Raw genomic sequence first — 27,307 nt, forward strand, 5'->3', positions numbered from 1 at the left:
TATGGCAAGTTTACAAAGAGCGGCATGTATATGTATCAGTGGAGCTCTTTGAACAACGCCGAGCCAGGCATTAGATGCGATTCTGTATTTACTGCCTATAGATCTATTCTGCAAACAACAGGCGGCGAAATCGGCACTAAGGCTGAGGGAATCGTCGCTACTGCCAAACTGCAATAGGGGACATTCCAGTATACTCGGCAAGTTCCCATTTCTACCGAATAGTACGGACTTTCGAAATCCTATAGAAATGAATCTAAAATCGGACCTACACATATCATTTCCCCTAGAGAGGAGTGGGAAATGGGAAAAGTGGACAAAGATTCAGAGATAAGTATCTATACAGACGGTTCAAAACTGGACAAACGAGTAGGAGGCGGGGTATTTTCAGAGAAACTGGATACCAGAATCGCTTTCCGATTACATAATCACTGCAGTGATTTCCTAGCAGAGATCTCTGCAATTAAAGAAAGCCTTCTCAAAAGCCTTTTGTCAAAAAGAGTGCTGACGACTAAGCACATATTCATATTTTCGGATAGTCAAGCGGCTTTAAAATTACTAAAGTCGCATAGAATATCATCGAAGATAGTGAAAGAGTGTCTGGATTTACTAATAGCAATGACATCATATTTCACGATACACCTGCAATGGGTCCCGGGACATAGTGACATTCCTGGAAACTGTGTAGCAGATGAATTAGCTAGATTGGGGACAACATTGCAGTTAGATGCTAATAAAGAGGGAATTTATATATCTCTGGCAACGTCCAGATACCTAATAGATAAACATGCTGTTGATATGGCTGAATCACAATGGAAACAATCAACGACTTGTTCCGTAAGTAGACAAACATGGCCTGAATGGAGTAAGAGCCGCACTTGTCGTTTACTGTAATTTAAGAGGAATGACACAAGAACCCTTGTAGGGGTGTTAACGGGACACTGTCTAATTGGTAGACACGCCAGCAGGCTGGGGTTTCCTTGTAACGATTACTGCAGAAGCTGCCAGGAAGAAGAAGAGGAAGAAACGATTACACAGCTTCTATGTTGATGTAAGGCTCTATACAGGAAAAGAATTGCAACTATTGGACGCGGTTTTCTCGAGGATGTGGGTGAAGTTGCTCATATCAAATTATGTGAACTTTTAACTTTTAAGACCACAGGGTGGTTCAAAGATGACTCTATAGTGTGAGGGATCACAGTCCCAGTGGTGTCACAATGGGCCGCCAAAAGTGCGTCTTTCTGACAACCACATAACCTACCTACCTAGTACGTAAAATTGTAATTGCATTTTATTAAAGATACATATTTATGCCCGGTTTCACAGTTCGTACTTAGGTTGTGCTTAAGATAAGACAGGAAAATAGTGTTTTACAGTTCATACTTTAGTTATGCTTAAGTACTGAAAATGGGAGACCTAAGCTGTGCTTAAATAACAGCTGATTTTTGTTTTGAAATGCTTAGAATTTTGAATTATTTGTCAAAAGAATAAAAAAAGAAATTATTTACTGAAAAAGAAAATATGGAATCGCTTGAATTACATGGTGGTTTTATGATTTCCAACGAGTTGTAATAGGTGCCCCGATTCGCATGCGGTCAATTTCGGTGTCCGTTTATTGTTTACCTTCATTTTCAATATTCATTTTTATATTTTTTCAACCCAATTTTATTTTTTATCAATAGAAATTTCCATTTGTCAAACATAATTTTACACATGGCATTCGTAAAACATATGTTTTCTATTGAGCTACCATATTTAATAATAAATGGCTAAATGAGTCTGAAGGAAGACGCACAGCCAAATCATTTCACCACACAGAAACACACCAATCACCACATAATCAAAAGCACCACACTGATACGTTACATTCACCTCATCACGAGAGAGAACACCACACACACACACACAAACATACACATACATCAACATGATGACACCACTCAGCACAAAAGTTCAACAAAAAGGAACGAGAAAGGATCTCGCGCCACCTTTCGTAGATATCAGCCGATCGCTCAGCATCTCCCGGTTTCCTTTAAACGTTTTAGATTTTGTTATACCACGTTTAATATTTAATATAACCATTCATCTCAACATTTGTTAAAATATATATATAAATTCTTCAAATTATATAGATTGAACTAAATAAATATTGTTATAATTCTTACCGAATTGAGTGCGTTTCGCTTTTCTTTAAAGAAGGTGACATAAGGTTACAGGAAAATAAGGTGAGAATATTGTTCATGGTCCTTCGAGCCACAAAGAAAGGCACTGTGGCTAAATAAATATAAAAAAATTAATATACATATATGTGAAAAAGTGTTTAATAAAATAATAAAAATTATACAAGTGACAAACAAAATCAAACAAAAAAGAAAACCAAACAACAAAATTGTGCCAAAAACCGGTTTCGCGAAACAGCAAGTGCAGTGACCTATATTATTTAAGGTACATACAGTATATACATATGTATATAGTATACACTGTGCTACAAAAAGGTACAGATATAAATAAAATAAAATATTTACCAAATAAAGAAATGTGCAGTGCAAATATTCAAAACATACATATTTAAATATAACTAAATTTTATAAAAACAAAAAAAATAGTAATAAATAAAATAAAAAAAATTTACAAAAATAATTAAAATCTGTAAAGTTATATTGTTCTGCGACCTTTTACATACAAATACAAAACAACAAAAATATAATAAAAATACATATATGTTTAATGCTGTGAAAAAAACAAACAAAAAAATTACATAGATGTTAAACAAAATAAAATTCAAACGCGCGCGAAACTAAAATTTAAAACAGAAATCGGGCGCGTTCTAACTATAAAATGAAAACTATAAAAACACCAAAAATTTAAAATATAAATCGGGCGCGAAATAATTAGAAAAATATAATCACACAATAAAGCAACGAAGTCATATTGAAACAATCTACAAAGGAGGAAACGGGAGCAAGAGGACACTAAACAAAGGAGGAAATTAGGAAAGAACATTAAACACAGGAGGAAATTGGAGTAGAGGATCACTAAACACAGGAGGAAACTAAAACAAAGCAGGGGATAATAACTACAAAATTATCCAATTTTACATACGTATTCTCCCAAAAACCCCTTGAGGCGAGACAAAGTAAGTCCTTTCCATTTTTGTTAATATATGTAAATATGTATGATATCAAACGGTTTTATCAGATATAAAACCAATATAATCCGTTTGAGCGATTCCAAAACGGGAATAAAAAACAGTTTGTTAAACTATATAATCAATATATTTATATAAAAACATAAGGTAATCATTTCCGGCCTTATATGCTTACCCTTTTGTACACAAACACACCTATAAAAAATAGAAAACCAACAAATTATATTCAAGTATTTACTTGCAAAACTTTCAAGCAATACCCCTTCTGTTTTTTCAAACAGTAAGCAGGATTGCATAAAATAGGTAAGCAAAAGGCACAAAAAATCCATAGCAAAGAGAACAATTTCAAACATACATATTTACATATTCACTTATCAAAACCATAAGTCTAATATACATAAAGGCAACAAACATAACTTAGTACTTACTAATACAAATAAACAAACATTCAAACACAAATTATTATATTGAAACATATTAACTCATATATCCACATGTGCAGAGGTTAATCACCTTCACATTTTCACTTTTCTCGCTCTCTTCTTATCGCGCTAATATAAGTATACATATCTACACAAACAGATACACGGTATTCATTTGCATACGCGGTAATGCACCCTACATCCGGGTATATGCAAATATAAAAATCTTAATAAATCAAAAAAAAAAAAAAAACAAAAAAGCGAGCATATAATTTTTTCTAAAAAAAAAAAAAAAAAAAAAAAAAAAAAACACGGTTAAAATACAAAATACACGTATAAGCTGGTAAGAGTATTATAATATATAAGTACATATATAAACAATTTAAGTCCGTATAGGCAAATATTATTACAACAATACCCCTTGTTCTTTGTATTACAAAAAACAAGCAGGATTGTATACCAACCAATTCAGCATATCATATGCACATAAATAGGCACATAGCGTGCACACATATGTACAAAGGTTACTGACCTTCTTTACCTCTTTTACGAGCGCTAATATACAAGGACATACGGATAAGTCCGTAATATATAATATAAATATAAAATCGCAAGTAAATACAAACGTGCGGTCAACAAAAACGATTAACGCGTATTTTAGCAAATTTAATAATTTTAATAACTCTTATTTCCAAAAAGAGTTTCGGTTTTCGAGATTTATCAGTTAACACTATCAGTTAACAACAAACAATTTATCTTATCAAATTTTCAATTCTAAATGAGCACAGACTCAAAAGAATCTAAATCAAGTCAATTTTTACAAATTCCGAAAATGGCTGATGAATATAAACCACAAAACACACCTGCAGAAGCTACACGCTCAAAGCAGAGTGTAAAACAAAAAAGATCAAAAGATCCTTTACTATCAAGATTCATCACTGAAAGTGATACTTTTATAAACTATTGCACGCAATTCAAAGCTTCCCCTATTGCTGACACCACGGAATCGGTTTTAAAAGTAAAACTCGAAAGTGTCCACGAAATATGGGCACGCCTTCTGGCAGCGTACGATACAGTAATTGATGCTGACGACGCTGAACTCCCAGAAAACATAAAAGCTTCGGCGACAGCCAAATTAAATAATTGCCGTGGTCATAAAGAAATAATAAAGGGAATGATAAGCGAACAGTTAAATGTATTAAGGCCAAATAGCGCCACTACTCCCCCTCCCAGAGAAGTCACAACAACAAAAGAAGACCTAGATAAAGGCATGTATCTAAATGTACCAACTTGTGATACTGAAGTTTTTACTGGATGTTATGAACAATGGCCGTCCTTCCGGGACATGTTCACAGCCCTTTACATAAACCATCCTAGACTTGCAGAAGCACAAAAGCTATTCCAACTAAGGTACAAGACACAAGGGGAAGCAGGCATTATCGTCAAGCAATTCGATGTAAATGGCGACAATTTTAAGCTGGCTTGGGATGCACTAGTTCAAAGATATGAAAATAAAAGGGTAATGATAGAAAACCCTATAAAAACTATATTACATTATCCAAAAATTAAACAAGAATCCAGCCAGGAATATCAAAAATTTTACTCGACAGTGACTAATTGCCTGTCAGTGTTAAAAACACAAAATTCTCCCGTAGAATATTGGGACCATATGATAGTAACTATCTGTACAGAAAAACTCCCTCAGGCTGCGGTACTACGATGGGAGCAATCACTTGACGATAGAAGAGTAATGCCCACTTGGGAGCAAATGAAGAAATTCCTCGCTGCTCAGTACGAGATAGCTGAGCGAATGGGCAGCCAAAATATGAATATATCAAGTCATCAAAATGAGTCGAGTAAAACCTCGTTTAAGCCTCAAGCCAGCAATAATATGCAATATAATAGACCTGTCAATAAAAGTCACACATTCGTTTCAAATCAAAATAATCAACGGCAATCGTTGTGTGACCTCTGTAAAGAAGGTCATAAATTAAGATCTTGCGAGATATTCAAAAAATTACCCGTTTCAGATAGAAACAATGTTGTCCGTCAACATAGACTTTGCATAAACTGTCTGTCGAATAATCATATGACAAAAGACTGTGAAAGCAAATTCAATTGTGTATATTGTCAACGAAGACACCACTCACTGCTTCACATTACTAATTTTCAAAATATGAAGCAAAATAAGTTTAATAAAACCACGGGGTTAGTCGCTACGACCACATCAAATAATCCCGAAATATCAAATCCCGAAAAAAGGGAAGAACAACCATCATGCTCTAAAGCAGCAAAAATTCAAGCGCTTCATTCAGAAAATGAAAGCAAAATTCTTTTACCCACTGCGGTCATCACCATTGAACATAAAGGTGATTTATTCAAACTAAGAGCACTAATAGATCAAGGCTCTCAAAGATCCTTTATATCTTCAAAGGTTCAAAATCGGCTCAAACTGCCAATAAAACATTCTAACTTTCAAATCTCGGGAATGGGTGGGAGCATTATTCAAAATTCCAACAAAATATGCCCAATCACCATAGTATCTCCAAGTGCGGATATTAGAATAGATGCGCAAGCCATCGTTCTACCGCAACTTACAAATTTGCTTCCAAGCTATGAAGTTAATAAAAAACACTGGGAAAAATGCTCACATCTCAAGTTAGCAGATCCCAACTGTCATACCCCATCCCAAATCGACATATTATTAGGCAGTGACTTAATACCTCAAATAATTCTTGAAGGTATTGAGAAAATCTCCAATAAATTGTTAGCCCGAAATACAATCTTTGGGTGGATTATAAGTGGCCAAGTCACTGAAAAAATAAATTCTTTCACAACACAAGTGGAAAACATCACAAACGAATATTTAAATAACCAACTTAAAAAATTCTGGGAAGTAGAAGAATTACCTCAAATCACTCAACTTTCAGAAGAAGACCAGGCATGCGAAGCCTACTACAAGTCCACAACAACAAGAAACGAACATGGTCGTTATGTTGTGCGACTCCCATTCAAACCTACTTTTCCAGAAACCACAGCTCTTGGCCACCCTAGAATATCAGCAGTCCAGCAATTCCTAAGCATGGAAAAAAGCCTGATAAAGAAAAGTGAGCTTAAATCAGCATATGATAATGTGATGGAGGAATATCTTGACCTCAATCATATGGAAGAGACTGTACCATATGAGAAAATTTCCAAAGGTAGATATTTGTCTTTTTACCTTCCACATCATGGGGTAATAAGACCAGATAAAATCACAACGAAAGTACGAGTGGTTTTCAATGCCTCAAAATGTACGAGCTCAGGCAAATCACTCAATGACGTACTATACACAGGGCCAACATTACAACCTGACCTCATGTTGCTAATACTAAATTGGCGCATGTTTAAATACGTTTTTAACGGAGACGTTGAAAAAATGTACAGGCAAATTATGGTACATGAAGATGACCAAGATTTCCAACGCATAGTCTTCCGCAATTCAATTAATAGTCCAATTAGCGACTACAAACTTAAAACAGTTACCTTTGGCATCAATTGCGCACCTTATTTAGCCATTAGGACATTACATGAAGTTGCAAAAACATGCGAAACTAATTTGCCCCTAGCATCTTCTGTGTTGCAAACACAAACATACATGGACGACATACTATCAGGTAGCCACAGTATCCCATTAGCGAGCGAATCACTATCTCAAGTGATCAAAGCACTTAATTCAGCAGGGTTTCACCTCAAGAAAATTACATCAAACCACCCCGAAATAATAAAAGATATAAAAAAGGAAGACTTATTAGATACAGACTTCCTTAAGTTTGAAAAGGCTAGTACAACAAAAACACTAGGGATTCAATGGAATGCGATAACAGATCAATTCTCATATACAATTGAATATCTGCAATGTCCGCCATAACCAAACGCCAAATACTTTCCTCGGTGGCAAAACTTTTCGACCCCGCAGGATGGCTTTCGCCAATAATGATTCAAGCCAAAATCCTCATTCAAGAATTGTGGCAAGATGGCACTGAATGGGATGAACAGGTAAAACCTATACGCTTAACAAAATGGGTTCAATTTGCTAACAACTTACACACTATATCAGAAATTCGAATCCCTCGATGGGTAAACTTCAGCCCTGACATTAATGTAGAATTACACGGTTTCTGTGACGCCTCTGAAAAGGCATATTGCGCAACTGTCTACGTACGAACTCAGTACGATAGTAAAATATCTTCACATCTTTTGGTAGCCAAAGCGAAAGTTGCACCTTTGAAGACACTAAGCCTGCCACGGCTCGAACTGAATGGCGCCCTTCTGTTAGCAAAATTAATTTCAATAGTTCAAACCCATCTCAAATTAAACGATCACAAAATGTATCTTTGGTCAGACTCAGAAATAGTTCTAGCATGGTTAGAAAAACCACCCTATACTTGGAAGACGTATGTCTCTAACCGTATATCTCAAATATTAGACTTAGTTGGCCCAGCAAAATGGCAACATGTTGCAAGTGCAGATAACCCAGCGGATCTTGGCACAAGAGGTTGCAAACCACTTCACCTCACCAGCACTACACTCTGGTGGAACGGTCCTACATGGCTAACAGAGTCACAAGAATTCTGGCCAAAATCTTCTGCTCGGAATATAATTCCGCCGGAAAGTCGGAAAATTGAAAATTTTCATATCACTCCCGAAGAGGATGATATTCTCCACCGATTTTCATCATTCCCTAGAGCACTAAGGGTAATCGCTTACATCCATAAATTCATCCAAAGGATTAAACAAAAAATTAAGGGAATATCAAGTGATCATTGCGCACAACTAACTCATTCCGACTACTGGAAAAACGACCTCTCGAAAAAGGAAGCTCACTTCTCGTCCTTAACCCATTCCTGGACGCTAAGGGATTAATACGGGCAAATGGAAGACTAGCAAATTCCAGCCTTAGTTATAACGAACGATATCCCATTATTATTCCAGAGAAATCCCGTTTTACCAATTTATTTCTGATATATCTCCATCAGCTTACACTGCATGGTGAGCATCGCCTGATGCAACAAATGGTCCGGCAAGAATTTTATATACCGCGACTAAAGCCACAAATTAAAAGAACCATCTTCATGTGTAAACAGTGTACGATATACAAGCACAAGATGCGTACGCAGATCATGGCAGCCTTACCACCTGAACGCTGCAATTATGCTCTACCCTTTACCATCACTGGGGTTGATTTTGCTGGACCTTTCCAGATAAAGGCCTCGATGTTAAGGTCTTCCTCATTTAGAAAAGGGTATGTGGCTGTCTTTGTATGTTTTACGACAAAGGCAGTACACCTAGAGCTATGTTCCGATCTGACTACTGCGGCTTTTCTTGCAGCATTTGCACGATTTGTCGGACGACGTGGATTTCCTTTAAAAATTATGAGCGACAATGGAAAAAACTTTGTCGGAGCTCAAAGAGCCACAGAAAGGGAGTTTTTACAATTCAGCCAAGAAGTAGCCCCTGAAATTGTCAAAAAATATGCACCCCAAGGGATCGATTGGCAATTCATACCACCATGTTCTCCACACATGGGCGGACTTTGGGAATCAGCAGTAAAAAGCTTCAAATTCCATTTAAAGAAAACGGCAGGTAACCATAAGTTCAATTATGAGGAGTTTACCACACTACTCGCTCGTATCGAAGCCGTTCTTAACTCTAGACCTATCTCACCACTCTCGCAAGATCCCTACGACTTCACAGCCTTAACCCCAGGGCATTTTCTCAAAGGAGCACCCATTCTGGCCATACCTGAGCCAGGCGTGGAGTCGCTATCCTTATTAAACAGATGGGAACGAATTAAAATTCTCCATCATGATTTCAGCCGTAGATGGAAGGAAGACTATATCAAGGACCTCCACAAGAGATACCGCTGGAAAGTTCAAGGAAAAGAACCAAAACTTGGAGATTGTGTCCTTATACAAGACGATTGTCTCCCACCTTCGGAATGGCGACTTGGACGCATAAAGCAGCTTCACTACAGCTCCGACGGTCATGTTCGAGTAGTTGATCTCCGCACCCAAACCGGAACGCTAACCAGACCGCTCGTCAAATTATGCTTTCTGCCAAACGCCGAAGATAAAGAAACGTAAATATACTCGAAAACCGAATGTTAATTAATAAATCGTTAAAACAGACAAACCGCTTACAAACTCGAAGCCTCGAACATCAAAAAACGCCATAAAACCCTAACATAAATGTCCGAAAAGAAATAACAATCTATGCATGCCACATAACGTGGCACTCATGTTCATATTATTGTTGACTCCACAATACATATAACTAATATAACAATTTTTCTATACAGAGCAATATGGACGTAGAAATGGCATCACCATCAACGCCAACCATGCGTTCGGTTGTTCCCGCTCCGCGCCCTGGAACTGCCCCAATCGCAGCACGCCGGACCACCATTCCAACCGCCGTGCCTCAACCAACAACAGGCACCACCGCGCCAACGGCCCCGGGCAATAGCATGGCATCAACACCAGCATCACCCGCACTAACAGCGGATTTGCAGCGCATTCGATGCCCATTGTGTCGACGCCCGCATCGACTATCGCACTGCGGCATATTCAAAGGCATGCCACCGATGCAACGCCAGCAGGTTGCACAGGCACACGGGTATTGCCTGAATTGTCTGGCAACTTCTCACGCAACGCAGGAGTGTTCATCGAACAATCGTTGCCAAATCTGTGTGCGGTCGCATCACACCCTGCTGCACCGCACTAACAGACGCGACGCTGGGCGACAAGCGGCTCCTCGCAGCAGTGGTAACCACCGGCGTTCTCAAAGAACTGTGATGACGAAATACCGCCGGCGCGGACCGCCTTCGGTAGAATCCCGTCACTGGCAACATCGTGCCACATCAGCACGACGTCAGCAGCCTAGGCCGCACTCCCACCGGTCAACAGGCCTCAGCAGCGTCGTAGCCACGCTACAGCAGCTACAGCGGCTTCTAGGCTAAATATTCGCCTAGGGGGGCCGGGATGGCTAAATGAGTCTGAAGGAAGACGCACAGCCAAATCATTTCACCACACAGAAACACACCAATCACCACATAATCAAAAGCACCACACTGATACGTTACATTCACCTCATCACGAGAGAGAACACCACACACACACACACAAACATACACATACATCAACATGATGACACCACTCAGCACAAAAGTTCAACAAAAAGGAACGAGAAAGGATCTCGCGCCACCTTTCGTAGATATCAGCCGATCGCTCAGCATCTCCCGGTTTCCTTTAAACGTTTTAGATTTTGTTATACCACGTTTAATATTTAATATAACCATTCATCGCAACATTTATTAAAATATATATATAAATTCTTCAAATTATATAGATTGAACTAAATAAATATTGTTATAATTCTTACCGAATTGAGTGCGTTTCGCTTTTCTTTAAAGAAGGTGACATAAGGTTACAGGAAAATAAGGTGAGAATATTGTTCAATAAATATTTATAGAAAATAAGCATCGACTGTGAAACGCAAACGACTACTCAGTATACAACAATGCTTAGCTAAGATTTTATTTGGGCAGAACTTAAGCACAAACTGTGAAACCGGGCATTGAACAGTATTTTGTGAAATTTATATTCGAAAAATAGTTGTAATAAAGATGTGTGGAAATTTTTCAACAGAATCGCTTCATAACTTTTCAAGAAATCGTGTCCACTGACTTCAAAATTCGAATTTTGAGATAGATCCGTTTAAAGTTTTACATTCTTGAAATTTTAATAATATCGATTTCATCCCTTGGATAATATTTTAATATTGTACTATTTAATAGGACAAACAACTTTCAAATTTTGATTCCTACGTAATCGCTTAATTCATCAAATGGTCCAAATAAGCGTGATTCCTGTAATTGAACAAACTGTTAATTTAAACGGGATTATTTTAATTGAACAAATTGTTCAGCTAGCAGTATCTATTAATTGATTCCTCGGTTAATTGAACGAAAATTTGTGCAATTAAGCGAAAAGTACTGTATATAGAGTTTCAACGGGGACAGTTTTGGTAAATGACAAAAGTATTTAAGGGTATTTAAATATACAGTACTTTTCATTTAATTGACCCTCGGATAATTGGACTCGATTAATTGATTTTCCCGCTTAGTTGGTTCAAAATATATGTCATCAAAAATCATTTTTCTTTTAAATATCCCAGGTTAATTCCACCAAATAATATTATTGAAAAAACTAATCTTCTAAGCAACACTGTATAACTTTTTATACTCTCGCAACAAAGTTGTTAGAGTAAAAGGAAAACATAATTTTAAGTTCTGTAATGCGTTTTTTCATATTTATTGTTATTAATAAGTATTTTTATTATTAATAATAAATAAATGTAATTTTCATTCTAAAAGAAAAAATATTAGATCGAAATATTTGAGAAAAAGCTTGATAAGTACCTCGAGGCACTTAAGAGGGATTTATTTAAGTGCCTTTCCCGCTTAAGTGCCTCAAAATTCTTGCATGTTCGGAGGGGGCACTTAAACGGGGATTACTGTATACCAAAGTAATCAGGGTGAAGAGTGGAGTTCAAATCCGGATGTCAGTCTGTACGTCCGTCTGTGCAAGTTGTAACTTGAGTAAATATTAAGATAACTTAATGAAACTTGGCACCATAGAAAGTTTTCTTTCGAAGATAAGTAAACTCGGTCCATTGCCACGCCCACAAAATGGCGAAAACTGAAAACATATTAAGTGTCATAACTAAGCCATAAATAAAGTTACGGAAGTAAAATTTGGAACAGAGGATGACATTAGGGAGAGGCATATTTGGGTGGAATTTTTTTTCATGTGGGCGTGGCCCCGCCCATCTTGCAAACCAATTAAGCTACATAAACCAAACTTTCTGTAGTCGTTTATTTTAGCGATTTCCTTATGCAGTCCAAAAATGTAAGAAATCGGATAATAACCACTCCCACCTCCCATACATACTCACTAACGAAAAACGTCAGAAACACTATATTTTACATGAGAAATGGCAGATGGAAACTGCACACAAAATGGAAAATGGGCGTGGCTTCACCCACTTATGGGTCAAAAACCATATCTCAGGAACTAGTCGACCGATTTCAATGAAATTCGGTATATAAAATTTTTTTGCACCCTGACAACACGGACGAAAAATGGGCGAAATCGGTTCACAAGCACACTAACTTCCCATAAAACTCAATTCTGAATTCCATCTGATTCGTTCACTTTATAATATATACAATAAGGAACCGATGAAGCTAGCGGAATAAAAATTAACACAAATACTGTATATCATCTGTGGCTTCACTTATGGAAAAATTTTCGAAATCGGACTACAACTTTTCAAGGTCCCGGATATCTACATGAAGAACTCAGTGCCTAAGCGTAATTTTTCAACGAAAATATCGGCCAATCTTTTAGATATTTTAATTTAATTCAGAGGGGATTATTTTCTCCTAATTGTGTGTCTCTGTTCCAAAAATTATTAAAATCGGATCAGAACTTCCCCTAGATCACATATACATACCTAATAATGTGTGAGCTTTATTCCGTGTATATCGGTTAATATGTGAGATATCTTTGCAAAATTAAGTGAGCATATAGTCTTGTGTGTAGTGTAGCTAGGTAGGGAAAATTAGTGAAATCGGTTTAGGAATTACATCAGCCCTCATATACCATATATGATGATTTTCGTTATTCTATTGGACTTGATGCCGAATATATGGGTCAAATTGTGTGTTATCTTAATAAAATTACATCAATAAATTGCGAGAGTATAAAATGTTCGGTACTTGTTAATAATAAAATTGAATAACAAATATATACAGTTGAACTTCCATGACTCTAACTGCTCTAACTCGAAGTTCTCCATAATTCGAACTTTCGAATTGGCAATAGAAGTCAAAATTCATACAAATTACATTCTGTAACTCGGAAGTCTCTCTAAATCGAAGTTTTTTTTGGATTATGGTGATTCGAGTTGGAGAAGTTCCACTATCTACATACATATGTACATAAATAGATACCTACATATGTATGTAAGTATTATACAAATAATTGTTATTGCATTTTTTCTTATAATGGAAAAAAATATTCAAATATTTGAAAAACTTTAAGTGCACATATGTATGTACATACAGTTTGTCAAGAAAGAGTTTACACATTGAAAATAAATACACCTTTAAATTTTCCGCAGCAAAATTTATTACTTTTTTCTTCCGTTCAACATTTTTTTTGGAATCAGGGGTGATTACATACAGTATTTAAAGAGAATTGATGCAAAAAAACTGTGAAAGCAATGCAAAAACAAACCAAGAACATCAAAAAACAAAAATCACTCAATTTTGTTAGTGTCAAGAAACACTTTGCACACTTCGTTTTTTTCCTTGTTTAGCACGTGTTACACAGTTAACCGTACTTTACCGTTACCTATTCTTCGTAAAGGCATTTACAATGAATTTGCCAATTAGTTGGTGATTCATTTTTGCTTTTTTCATTTCTAAAGTACCCAATATTGTCTTTTTAATATGCCGTGCAAAGGGTTTTGTTTAAGAGGTCCAACTATTGCCCCATAATCCCCAATGGGTTAAAAACGTTTGAGATCTAACAGCAATGCTTTCTTTAACTCTCTAAATAGTGAATAATGGCTACACTTGATCGGAAAATAAGGAAATACTAGAACCAAAGCGAGGAAAAGACCCTAAATTATAAATAAGTGGACATGTTCAGTGCCTAATGTCTCGAAAACTTGACTAAATTCCAAAAATTTCGATAAGTGTTTTTACGAAAGAGTTATAGGAAGAGTGCAACATACAGATTTCTCATGAAACTGCGCGCCAAAACATGCTATGTCATGAATACGTACCAAGATGTGCTATAAAAAAAGAGTCCTTGAAGTATCCAAAAAAATTCTTGCAGTGGACATCATAACTCATAATTGGTTCATCCAAATCAAAAATATTTGTTGTTAATGAACAAAGGAAAAAAATATTAAAAACTGAATTCTTGATAGATTTTGAACAAAAAACCAGCTTTTGTGGTCAAACTTTCGCCATATACTGACTCAAAAAATAGTTGTAATAAAGATGTGGGGAAATTTTTCAACAGAATCATATCTTTTAAAGAAATCGTGTCCACTGACTTCAAAATTCGAGTTTTGAGATAAATCCGTTTAAAGTTTTACATTCTTGAAATTTTAATCATATCGATTTCATATTTTTGGATAATATTTTAATATTGTACTATTTAATAAGACAAATTCCAAATGGTCAAAATAAGCGTGATTCCTGTAATTGAACAAACTGTTCATTTAATCGGGACTCTTTTAATTGAACAAATTGTTCACCAATTCCTATCCAAATCCAAGTTTTTTGATTTCAGTTAAAGTCATTGAAAATGCGAATGGCTTCATTAGTGAGGTGGAAAACCGAAATTCAGAATCTCCCATTATACATATTGGCAGTTGTATACCACCGAGTTCTTTTTTGTTGTTTCAGCAGTTCATTGTGCTCCATAATTTGCTTCAATAGTGATGCATTATACATATATCTTGAAATCATTGCATCGACCAGGAGCACCAATTATTATATAAGGGAGCGATATCTGGATTTATAAATAAAAATATAAAAGCCCGTTAACAAAAATAAAATATTCTCATAAAAGTAACCTAACATGTAATCCACGATAGCTAGGAGAACAATAGAATATCATCCGTTGCAATTATAGTAACCAGTGGCATCCATCTAAATATGTATGTATGTGCATGTTTATATAAATCTCATTTACTAAATTGTACATTACCAATTGCTCGTAGACATTGTGAGAAGCCCAAAGGGTGATAACCATCAACTCAGTCAGCTATAAAATCAGGAGATGGTGGTAACTTTTTTATAAAGTTAGCTGACAACGTCTTCGCAGAACTCGAAGTTCAAAAACTCAAAAGGTTCAGACACTACCTTACATATATTCTCCATACGATCACAAAGTAAATAAAGCCACACGTTTTTGTAACGATATAGCGTAGCACCAGTTTGTGTTAACTTTATTTAAATTAGTAAGAAAGCTACAGAGTAGCTAAAAATTTTTGCGGCTTATGCGGAAGTGAGTCTTAAATAAGTTGTCATCGTTGCAATTACAAGTAATTTCCGAGAAGTATGATTGCCGATTCTATAAGGAAAAATATTATATCAGTAAAATTACAAAAGCTGCTATGCCCCAATTATACTTACATATGTACCAACTTCCAAAAGCATTTTCGAGTAGCGTTTATCTGCAATAAACCTATGAGAAATAGCTGCTGCCTTCGCAAGTATTGTAATATTAACAAGTAAGGAAGGGCTAAGTTCGAGTATAACCGAACATTTTATTCTCTCGCAATTTATTTATTTAATTTTATTAATATTACACATAATTTGACCCACATATTCGTCATATATATAAAGTCCATAGAAAGTTGGGTATATGGGAGCTAGGAGAAGTTATGACTCGATTTCACAAATTTTGAGTACGGAGACATATCATTGGAAGAATCTGCCCTTTGACTTTCTTAAAAATATATAAGAGACTTATTTATCTTTTCGGTAAAAAAATTATTAGAAGCACTGAGGTCCTCATGTTGTATATAAGGGGCCTTAAAATCTTATTATCCGATTTCGACGAGTTTTAGAAAGGTGATCCCACACTATTAATGCAGTATTTGTGCAAAGTTCTGTTCCCATATCTGCACTAGCCCTTAACTTATCTATACTAATATTATAAAGAGGAAATGTTTGTTTTTTTGTTTGTTTGTGTCGAATAGGCTCCGAAACTACTGAACCGATTTGAAAAATTCTTTCACCGTTGGAAAGCTATACTATCCCTGAGTGACATAGGCTATATTTAGTTTAAAAAAAAATAGGGTTCCTTACCAAAACTCCGATAATGTAAAAAAAATACCAAAAATTTCTTTAATCTTGAATGCTGCGAAAACGATTGAAGATATAACAAAGTGATGTACTACAATTTTGTAGAACTTATCATTATCTACGTCGCGACATCATACCTCTAACTATTATAGTTTTGTCACAATAAGCGATTTTATATAAAAAAATTAATTAAAATACCACTACTTGAAAAGGCTCTTTATTTATACCTTAGTATTAATCCTTATCGAAATAAATGATTTATTATTTAAGATCGCTTCAAAACCTTTATATAACTTTTTGAATTATTAGATTCTGACATACCATTCAAAAGATATCACGAGTTAAAAATTTTGAAATTTTTGAATGGTCCTGTGCGGAATTAAAAATAATTGTCGCTTGATAATAATATGATATAAAAATGAATTGCTGTTCGTTTGTGCCGCAAAAAAACGAGAACGGCCAAACCGATCTGGCTAATTTTAGTCTTGAAATATTCGTGGAAGGCCAGAAAAAGATTAGCAGATAATAGGAAGATAATAATAAGAGAATTTTATTCGAGTTGACAAGAAAAATATGAAAGAGAAAACAAAAAATTATAATTTGAAGGTTGTCATTGCTGCTTTGTTAAAATATTTTTGTTATTGTTCAATTGTATAAGGTTGTGTCGATAGCCCAAAACAATTTGTAACAAATAAGGAAAGGCTAAGTTCGGGTCCAACCGAACATTTTATACTCTCACAATTTATTAATGTAATTTTATTAAGATAACACACAATTTTACCTATATATTCGACATAAAGTCCAATAGAAAATCATCATATATAGTATATGAGGACCGATGTTATTCCAGAACCAATTTCACTCATTTTCACCACCAAGGTTAACGGGAGAAGGGGCGACTTGGCACCTGTTAGTAGGCAAACATACGGCACATTCGGCCTTGAAATTACTCCTAAATTGCAAATGAACGAAACACCAGTCAGCAAAACCGTCAAAAATAGCGCTTTAACGAAAATTTTCCAAATATTCAAGAAGTCGTTGGAGGTACTGCACAGGACTTTAAAAGATCTTGATTGTCGACGAACGTTTTTGGTGGAGCCAGGATTCTGTTAGTAGGTGATTTACGCCAGACTCTTCCAATTATTCCTGGATCAACTGTTACTGACGGGCTAATCGCATGCCTAAAATCATTTAATTTGTGGCGACACATAAAGAATCGCCAATTAACAACTAACATATGAGTGTTTTTGCAACAATATCAAATTACGATTGTAGAAGTAGTTGGCAGTTGACACCTCGATGGATTAATAGCATTTCCGACCGATTTCAGTCGCTTCATTGACTCGAAAGTGAAGTTTTCCTGACATGAAACCTCAATAACCATAAATGACTGATTGAATGACCTATATTTGTGGTAAAAAAAGATATCGATGATCTTAATGCGACAATTTAGAATTTCGGTCCAAGAGAGTTCACACAGCTACAAACCAGGATGACGTAGCCAATTATCCCAAACTATTTCAAATTGCATGTACTTTGCAATTAAAAGTAGTGTGAGTTGTAATCATGCTGCGTAACATAAATCAACCTCGAGTAATCAATATCGTCGCCGAAGCTAAGATTGGACCAACTTAATTTAATGTATACCTTAGCCACAAAAACGTGTGGCCGGGTCTGCTAGTATATTCTAAAGTAAACGATTCAGATTGACTTTACAGTTCTGGATGTAGGCGTGGTTTTGAACCGATTTGCGCTATTTTTACAACATATTAGAATGCCAGGAAAATATTACGAACCGAATTTCATTGAAATTGGTCGAGTAGTTTCGGAAACATGGGTTTTGATCCATAAGTGGGCCGATTTCCTCCATTTTTGGACTGCATAAGGTAGTACCTAAAAGAAACGACTCTAGAAAGTTTCCTTGATATAGATTTAGCAGTTTACGAGATATGTACAAAAACCTTAGTTGGGGTCGGGGCCACGCCCACTTTCCCAAAAATATTACATCCAAATGTGCCCCTTCATAGTGCGATCCTTTTTACCAAATTTAACATTTATACCTTTATTTATGTCTTAGTTATGGCTCTTTATATGTTTTCGGTATTCGCCATTTTGTGGGCGTGACAATTGTCCAATTGCGCCCATTTTCAATATCAACCTCCTTAGGGTGCCAAGGAATATGTGTTTCAAGTTTCATTAAGATATCTCAATTTTTACTCAAGTTATCGCTTGCACGGACGGACGGACCACATACATCCGGATTTCAACTCCACTCGTCATCCTGATCATTTATATATACATATATAACCCCATATCTAACTCTTTTATTTCTGGGTGACACAAACAACCGTTATGTGAACAAAACTATAATACTCTCTTTAGCAACTTTGTTGCGAGAGTATAAAAAGTGAACAGTAAAAAAGTGGCTCACATCCAAAGTGATGCACCGTTCAAGAAATACTAAAGCAAGAATTACTTCAAAACTAAATACATTTTCAAAAAAAAAATTAAATACCACTTAACAGCGGCAGATATACACATTAAATGTATGCTTTAACAAGTAAGGAAAGGCTAAGTTCGGGTGCAACCGATATTTTTTGCTAGAGTTTTATTAAGATATCACACAATGTGACCCATATATTCGGCATAAAGCCCAATAGAATAACAAAAATCATCATACAAAGTTTACGAGGGCTGAGTTGATTCCTGAACCAATTTCACTCCTTTTCACCACCAAACAAACATTTTATCCAGGATTATATGCTTACTTAATTTGGCTCAGATATTTCACATATTAACCGATATAAGTATGCGGAGTAAAGCCCACCGTATTTTTGAAAAACCTATAATTAGGTATATGGGAGCTAGGGGATGATATAACCCGATTTTAATATTTTTTGGAACAAACCCATAAAAATATTTGAAGGGTTTGCCGATATTTTCGGTGAACAATTACCTTAGCCATTAAGTTCTTCATGTTCAATATCCGGGGCCTTGAAAAGTTAAGGTCCGATTTCGTCAATTTTTTCACAAGAATTGCTACAGATCATATACAGTATTTGTGCAAAGTTTTTTCCGCTATATTAATTGGTTCCTTATGTATATACAGTAATCCCCGCTAAGTGTCCCTTCATACAAGACTTTTGAGACACTTAAGCGGGAAAGTCACTTAAATGAATCCCGCTCAAGAAAATATATACCGAATTTCATTGAAATTGGTCGACTAGTTTTTGGTTATTGTTTTTGACCCATAAGTGAGCGACGCCAAGCCCATTTTCCATTTTGTAAAAAAATCTGTGTTCAACATATTTCTGCCATTGCCTCTGTAAATTTTAGTGTTTCTGATGTTTTCCGTTAATGACTTAACGCACTTTTATTAATTCTCAACTTATCCTTTGTACGGCAGGTGGGCGTGGTTATAATCCGATTTCAACTATTTTCATGGTGTGAGGTGGGGTATGTAGGGGAACTGACCCACTTCCCAAAAAAATTGCACCCAACTATGCCCCTCCGCAATGTGATCCTCTATTCCAAATTTTACTTTTATAACTTTATTTATGGCTTAGTTACGACACTAGAGGTTTTCGGTTTTCGCCACTTTGTGGGCGTGGCAGTGGACGATTTCGCCCATTTTCAATACCTACCTCCTCAGGTTGCCAAGGAATATGTGACCAAGTTTCATTAAGATATCTCAATTTTTACTCACGTTATCGCTTGCATGGACAGACGGTCGGACAGATATCCGGATTTCGAATCCGCTCGTAATCCTGATCATTTATATATGTATATAACCCCATATCTAACTCTTTGATTTCTTTGTGATACAAACAACCGTTATGTGAACAAAACTATTCTACTCTCATTAGCAACTTTGTTGCGAGAGTATAAAACAAACAAACTACAATATAATATTGCATTGAATTTGTTTTTTTCGCATGTCCCGTACAACACTGACCACAGATTTTCAATTGCATAAAAATCTAAAGTTTGCGGTGGTGTTTGTACTATGTGGACAGTTCTAAATTAGCCAAACTTTGCACAACTCCGAATTTGCGCTTCGGACCTTTATCTTAAAGTACCGAAAGTCATCAAAAGTATTTAATTTCGAAGCATTTTGTAGCAAATTTCGTTTCTAAATGTCCAGATACACACATTGTACATAGTACAATCGATGAATTCCAAATTCCGTACACCAAAAAACGACATGCTTTCCCCCATCATTACATGCCCTCTATCATGTTTTACGGTATTACGTAGATTTTGCGGTTGTAGCTCAGCAAAGGAGTCATATGTAGAAGTTCACGTAAGTGAGGAAATATTCTGACTGCCATTCTCTTGGGAGTGGCCAGGAACTATTCTTTTGCACGTGGCTCAAGCAGCTCACGACTTCCGGTCTTAGACCAAGTATCCTCTGGGTAGCCAACAGACATCCGTTTGGAGGCGAGCTAAAGTGAGACGATTTTCTACTCGACTTGCACTCCTGCTCTCTGAGAGCACTCATCAGCATCTCGGTATAAGGGAGCTGTGGGACGGCATATCAAATTCCATACGTACAGCTGCAACCGAAACCATTGGCTTTCGGAAAAGTCAAAAAACAGCTGGTATGATGAGGATTGTCGTCTTGCAGTGGAGAGAAAGCAGACTGCCTACCTCGCAATGTTGCGATCGACCGCAACACGAGCGGGATGGGAAAGATACCGAGAGCTGAAGAGGGAAGCGAGACGCATTTGCAGACAAAAAAAGAAAGAGGCCGAAATGCGTGAGTATGAAGAGCTTGACAAGCTGGCCGACAGGGGTAATGCTCGAAACGAAAAAACGAAAAGATCCGGTGACTAACTGAAGGTTTCAAGACCGGAGCACACTCCTGTAGGACCCAAAGAGGTGATCTAGTTGTTGATGAGCAGAGTATATTGTGTTTGTGGAGGGCACACTTCTCCAGCCTGCTGAATGGCAGTGAAAGTACAACACCAGGAGATGGCGAACCCGATTCCCCAATCGATGACGATGGAACAGATGTTCCATTGCCCGACCGTGAAGAAATTCGAAGAGCAATTACCCGCTTGAAGAAAAACAAGGCGGCGGGGGCCGATGGATTGCCGGCCAAGCTATTCAAACACGGCGGCGAAGGGCTGATAAGGTGCATGCATCAGCTTCTTTGCAAAATATGATCGGGAGAAAGTATGCCCGATGATTGGAATCTCAGTGTACTCTGTCCAATCCACAAAAAGGGAGACCCCGCAATCTGCGCCAACTATCGTGCGATAAGCCTCCTTAACATCGCTTATAAGGTTCTATCGAGCGTACTGTGTGAAAGACTAAAGCCCACCGTCAACAAACTGATTGGACCTTATCAGTGTGGCTTTGGACCTGGAAAATCAACAACTGACCAGATATTCACCATGCGCCAAATCTGGGAGAATACCCATGAAAAGAGGATCGACACACACCACCTTTTTTGTCGATTTTAAAGCTGCTTTCGACAGCAAGAAAAGGAGCTGCCTTTACGCCGCGATGTCTGAATTTGGTATTCCCGCAAAACTAATATGGCTATGTAAGTTGACGTTGAGCAACACCAAAAGCTCCGTCATGATTGGGAAGGACCTCTCCGAGCCGTTCGATACAAAACGAGGTTTCGGACAAGGTGACTCACTATCGTGTGACTTCTTTAACTTGATTCTGGGAAAATTATACGAGCTGCAGAGCTAAATAGAGAAGGTACAATCTTCTATAAGAGTGTAGAGCTGCTGGCGTGCGCCGATGATATTGATATCATCGGAAGCAACAACCGCGCCGATGTTTTTTCTGCATGGATAAGGAGGCGCAGCTAATGGGTCTGGAGGTGAATGAGGACAAGACGAAATATCTCCTGTCATCAAGCAAACAGTCGGCGCATTCGCGTCTTGGCTCCCACGTCACTGTTGACAGTCATAACTTCGAAGGCGTAGATAATTTCGAATACCTGAGAACCAGTATCAACAATACCAACAATGTCAGCCTCGAAATCTAAGGAAAGAGAGGAGTAGCGTGCTCTAATCGATTCGGCTATAACGAGCTAAATGGTTCAACGCCAATCACATACATACAAACATGGTTTTTTACGAAGTGATTTTTTATTTGGTTGCATAACAGCTGATAGATTATCGAGCTTATCGTAAAGAGAGTTGCTGGCTGTGCGCGGGGCATGAAATGGTTTCTCAATTATATAATTGATTAGTCAATTTTGCTGTACGAAAACGCTATTAATATCAAAGATCTCTCGTTTCCTTCATGAAAATAATGCAATACCACCGCACCAATTCGGTTTTCGTACAAAACATGGCAAATAAATAGAATTAATAACGAAAGGCCCAACTCTATACATAATGTAACTCTACCCTGAATTCGATCACTGGCTTGTTAAATAAAAGTCACACTTTATCTTTATCACATCTTTATTTCTAAATCTATTACTCAATACTCCACTTTACAACTCTAACTTATGACTTGTTTACACTTTGCTCGACAACTCTTTCTTTAGAATTGTGTCTTGCTGCCAGTCCGGTAGTCCGGCTATATAGTCGATTGTTGGCAATACATTGCAACTCGAACATTCTGGCAACTACGAATATCGATGCCGGGATAAATCTGGCAAGTTATCGATTTCGATTGTCGTAAAAATGTTGTTGTTGTAAAAATTTACACAAAAATCATTCAAACAACAAATTTCAATAAAAATTAAAAAAAAACGTTATGCATATTTTAAGATCAGCATTACGCTCATCGTTATTGAGTGATTGCTGTGCCGTTATCTCTTTTGTGGCGACACTGAGACGTGGAGAATTCAGAAAGCAGCGAAAAAAGTCTTCAAATAGTTTTGGTACACTTTATTCAGTGTGTCGTGTAATTTGGGTTTTTATGGCGTTTGATCACATTTTTTTAGATATTTCGTTAAGCCGGACAGAGAACTACATAATCAAGCGAAAAAGCAAGAGCTTAGTGTAATGAGTTGTTTAAATAAAATAAAAAATGGGCCGGGGTGTACAAATTCCGCTCGAAATAAGAAAATTAATATTTAAATGATATTTGGAAAATACAACTTTATGGGAAATTGGCATGGCGGTAGGGAAACGTCATTCAAGTGTTTATAACATAATAAAATCGTATACAAATAATGGTGGTCTAAATATAAAACACAGGCCGGGCAGACCTAAAGCTTTGACGCCCTACGAAGAACGCAATGCCATCGTTGCCGTCAAGCGTAACCTGCGTATTTCGGGTGTAAAGATAACAAATAATATAAATGTCGAATTTAAAAAAATATAAATTCCCAAACTGTGAAAAAAAGACACGTCGTATCTAGTCCGTGAATGGCCTCTATATAACTGCAAGCAACTTCAAACACCACCACAATCCCATATTAATCCCATAGAGTACATATGGGATTTGTTAAAAAAAGGATTTGAAAATATGATATTTCGTCCAAGGACACTTTAAAAGCGGATATAAAGATTGAATGGGCAAAAATTACAAAAAGAATGACACTAATGTGCTAATAAAAAGTATGCATCGACGTTTGCAAGCAATAATTAAAGCTAAAGGTGGACCCACAAAGTATTAAAATTATCATATATTATCTGTATCAAATTATTTTTAATTCGCTTTCGTTTTTGTACCAAAACTTTTTTGATGTGAAATCAATGGATTTGATAATTTTGTTATTATTTTTTGTAGTGCTTTTAAAAAAAGTAGTGTTTTTGATAAATATATTAAAATAAGTTTGCTTCTTGAATACCAAAAAAAAAATTTTTTATTAATTTAAATGAATAACTGAGAGGTTTATTAGGGAAAATTTATTTGTACCTAAACTTAATTAATTAACTGTATAAAGCCAATCTTCCAACAGCTATCAATGTACACTACTTTTCGGTTAATTGCACATCAAAATTTGCACAAATTTTCGTTCAATTGACCGGGGAGTCAATTAACAGATACTCACTTAATTGAACAATTTGTTCAATTAAAACAATCCCGTTTAAATGAACAGTTTGTTCAATTACAGGAATCACGCTTATTTGGACCATTTGGTGAATTAAGCGATTACGATATCAAAATTTGAAAGTTGTTTGACTTATTAAATAGTACAATATTAAAATATTATCCAAAAATAAGAAATCGATATGATTAAAATTTCAAGAAAGTAAAGAAGGTTCAAGAAAGTTGACACGATTTCTTGAAAAGTTATGAGGCGATTCTGTTGAAAAATGTCCACTCATCTTTATTACAACTATTTTTCGAGTCAGAATATGGCAAAAATTTGACCACAAAAGTTAGTTTTTTTATTCAAAATCTATCAAGAATTCAGTTTTTAATCTTTTCTTTTTTCCTTCGGTCATTAACAACAAATATTTTTGGTTTGTTGATTTGGATGAACCAATAATGAATTATGATGTCCACGATAAGAACCTTTATGGAAGATGACCAAACCTTTAAGTGACCTCAACCACGTTTCACTGTACATCGAAGATTCTTCGGATCCATCTCCGTGTTGGGTTTAGGTCAGACGAAAGACAATTTCAGCAATACAGTTGATCTCCTTTTTACACGGTTTTTTTTTGCACGGTTTTTCTTTACACAGTGTTTTTGAACACTTCGCAGTTACCATTTTTACACGGTTTTACTTTTTTTACACGGATTTTTTATTTTAATTGTATACTTTTTTGCAATAAAATCAAAATTCCATCCGTCAATACGTCACAAATCCATTGCTGTTAATAGAATTTAATAAATTCTAAATTAGGTTTAAACTAAAAAATACAAATCTTAGATTCGAAAGCCAGTGAAAAGGTTGCAACAATTTAAATACGTAAACAAATAAATGCCGCTGTATGAAGAAGTAAGAAAAAGGAAGGCACAGCGATTAATGACGGAACTTTGAAATGTATTATTTTTTTACCATTCCCAGAATAGTTGTTGTTTGTTCCTTCTAACAGTAATATCTACATACAAATAATACCAGAAAAGTCTATAACAACAACAACAGTGAAAATTCTCACTGTACGAATAGATAGAATTTCATGTAAAATTAGATCTTTTTTACACGTTTTCTATTTTTTGCACGATTTTTCTCTTAAATTGGTCCCAATAGTGAGTTTTTTATAAAAATTTGTTTTTTTTGCACGGTTTTTTTTTTTACACGAGTAATTTACTGTCCCAGTTAACCGTGCAAAAAGGAGATCAACTGTATTTTATGCTTTTGTTAGTCACGCAGCTATCGAATAGGGATGGAAAGAGCGCGAGCGGAATCGATTTTTGACTTTGGAATTGACTTCTAGTTTTTCGATTCTGGAAGTCAATTAATCAACCCCGATAATCGACTTTTGTGACTTAAGTTGACTTTTTATAAATTAAGCAACTCGTACACGAAATTCATTAGATATATCAATCTTTTTTTAGTTTAACATATTATAAAAAGTATTTTAGGATTTCATTGCATACATTTTGGTATTGGATAATAAAATTGCTTTTTTTTTTATTAAAAAACAAAAAAATTAAAAATAAATAACCACGAAAACCACATTTCTTCGCCGATTGATCTTAAAAATATTAGCTCATTAATGTGCTGAGGTGATAAGCGACTCCTCAACTGATTTGCGATAAGTCCTGCATGTGAAAATAATCGCTCACAGGGTACAGACGTTGCAACTATTGGCAAGTATTCATATTTCATACTTTCCCACACAGTGAACGGATTAGGATTTTGTTTCCGATTGACAGCAGGGCGTGTCAAATATTGTCGTAATTGTATTGGTAATCCTCCAGCCTCATCAGAATCTGCAAGATTGGAACTACAACTCACAGTGTTATCAAAATAAGACCATAAATCATCATTGTCATCGTTCGTTTTCTGAGATTCCGGACCTTGAATAGCTAATATATCATCTTGAGAGTTAATATTTGCCACCGTTGCTGCCAATGCTAATTTTCGTTCTGTCTTGACAAGATCAGCTACACAAAAAATTATATTAAGATTAAACTAAACCATAGAAATAATCAAATAATGTTTGCATAATCAACCTACCGACATTAGTTACCGCTCGTGCAGAATCCCGAATACTTTGAAAACCAAACTTTTTATAACGAGGATCAACCAATGTTGCACAAGCGTACAGTTTTACGGATTCAATATTGCCGTATTTTGTTTCGATGTCTTGAACCATTCTCTTTTTCAAATGTCGCCCAATTAAAGTTTCTGGCGTTAACTCTTCAATCTTCTGTAAAATATAAAATCAATTCATTCAATAAAAATTCAAAACAAGATAATATTGCAATAGCTTTGCTAGTTTAATAATGGGAACTTACTTTTCTAAGACTTGAAATCAAAGGAATGCACTTGCTCAATGTTACACATTTCTCAAAACAAACCTCTTGAGTTATTTGCTAGAGAGGTTTTAAGATGTCACGAACTTCTACTAACGCATCGATTTCCTCACCTGTGATCATGTTAGGTGGCTTAGCTTTCGAAGATTTGTCCATCTTCACTTGTAAAAGCACTTTACTGACATGATCAGCAAGCACAATGAAACGGTCAACCATTTCAAAACAGGAGTTCCATCTCGTTCGCACTTCCTGAATTAATTTCAGACGAGAATTTTCAGGCTTGTCCTTCTGTAATTTCAGCAGCTCTGTAGTCGCTCTTTCACTTTGTCGAGAGAATGTGACAATTTGTTTAACTTTTGACAATAGCTCACGCAATGACGATTGCTCAGTATGATCTGTAATTAAGTCTTCAAGATTGTCAATAGCATCATTTTCATCAGCGGGTAAGTC

At 36.1% G+C, this 27,307-nt stretch overlaps 1 protein-coding gene and 1 long non-coding RNA gene across 5 annotated transcripts; one reads left to right on the forward strand and one right to left on the reverse strand.

The window, feature by feature from the left end:
• The first annotated feature begins 1,745 nt into the window (after positions 1–1,745).
• LOC128920175 (uncharacterized) lies at positions 1,746–10,674 on the forward strand. Of its 3 annotated transcripts, none has more exons than XM_054226788.1 (2): positions 1,746–3,133; positions 9,908–10,674. In XM_054226788.1, the coding sequence occupies exon 2, from the start codon at positions 9,914–9,916 to the stop codon at positions 10,565–10,567; it is 654 nt and encodes a 217-aa protein (XP_054082763.1). In that variant the 5' UTR covers positions 1,746–3,133; positions 9,908–9,913; the 3' UTR covers positions 10,568–10,674. The 3 variants fall into 3 exon arrangements, with proteins under 3 accessions (XP_054082763.1, XP_054082762.1, XP_054082761.1); XM_054226787.1 differs by having other exon boundaries at positions 1,746–2,222; XM_054226786.1 differs by lacking the exon at positions 1,746–3,133 and adding an exon at positions 9,548–9,688.
• Positions 10,675–12,023: 1,349 nt separating this feature from the next.
• Positions 12,024–25,953, reverse strand: LOC105220346 (uncharacterized). 2 transcript variants are annotated; one of them, XR_852315.2, is made up of 5 exons: positions 24,965–25,953; positions 15,827–15,867; positions 15,399–15,764; positions 15,270–15,340; positions 12,024–15,200 (listed from the first exon to the last, which is right to left on the reverse strand). It is a non-coding gene; the product is annotated as an uncharacterized LOC105220346 (long non-coding RNA). The 2 variants fall into 2 exon arrangements; XR_008470287.1 differs by having other exon boundaries at positions 12,024–15,764; positions 24,965–25,936.
• Positions 25,954–27,307: the final 1,354 nt, after the last annotated feature.

Source organism: Zeugodacus cucurbitae, chromosome 3, assembly GCF_028554725.1.
Source record: "Zeugodacus cucurbitae isolate PBARC_wt_2022May chromosome 3, idZeuCucr1.2, whole genome shotgun sequence".
In the NCBI taxonomy this organism is placed as follows: Eukaryota; Metazoa; Arthropoda; class Insecta; order Diptera; family Tephritidae; genus Zeugodacus; species Zeugodacus cucurbitae.

What these genes read in the sequence shown, in the direction of transcription:
- LOC128920175 (XM_054226788.1), top strand. Translation starts at nt 9,914, where the DNA reads ATGGACGTAGAAATGGCATCACCATCAACGCCAACCATGCGTTCGGTT.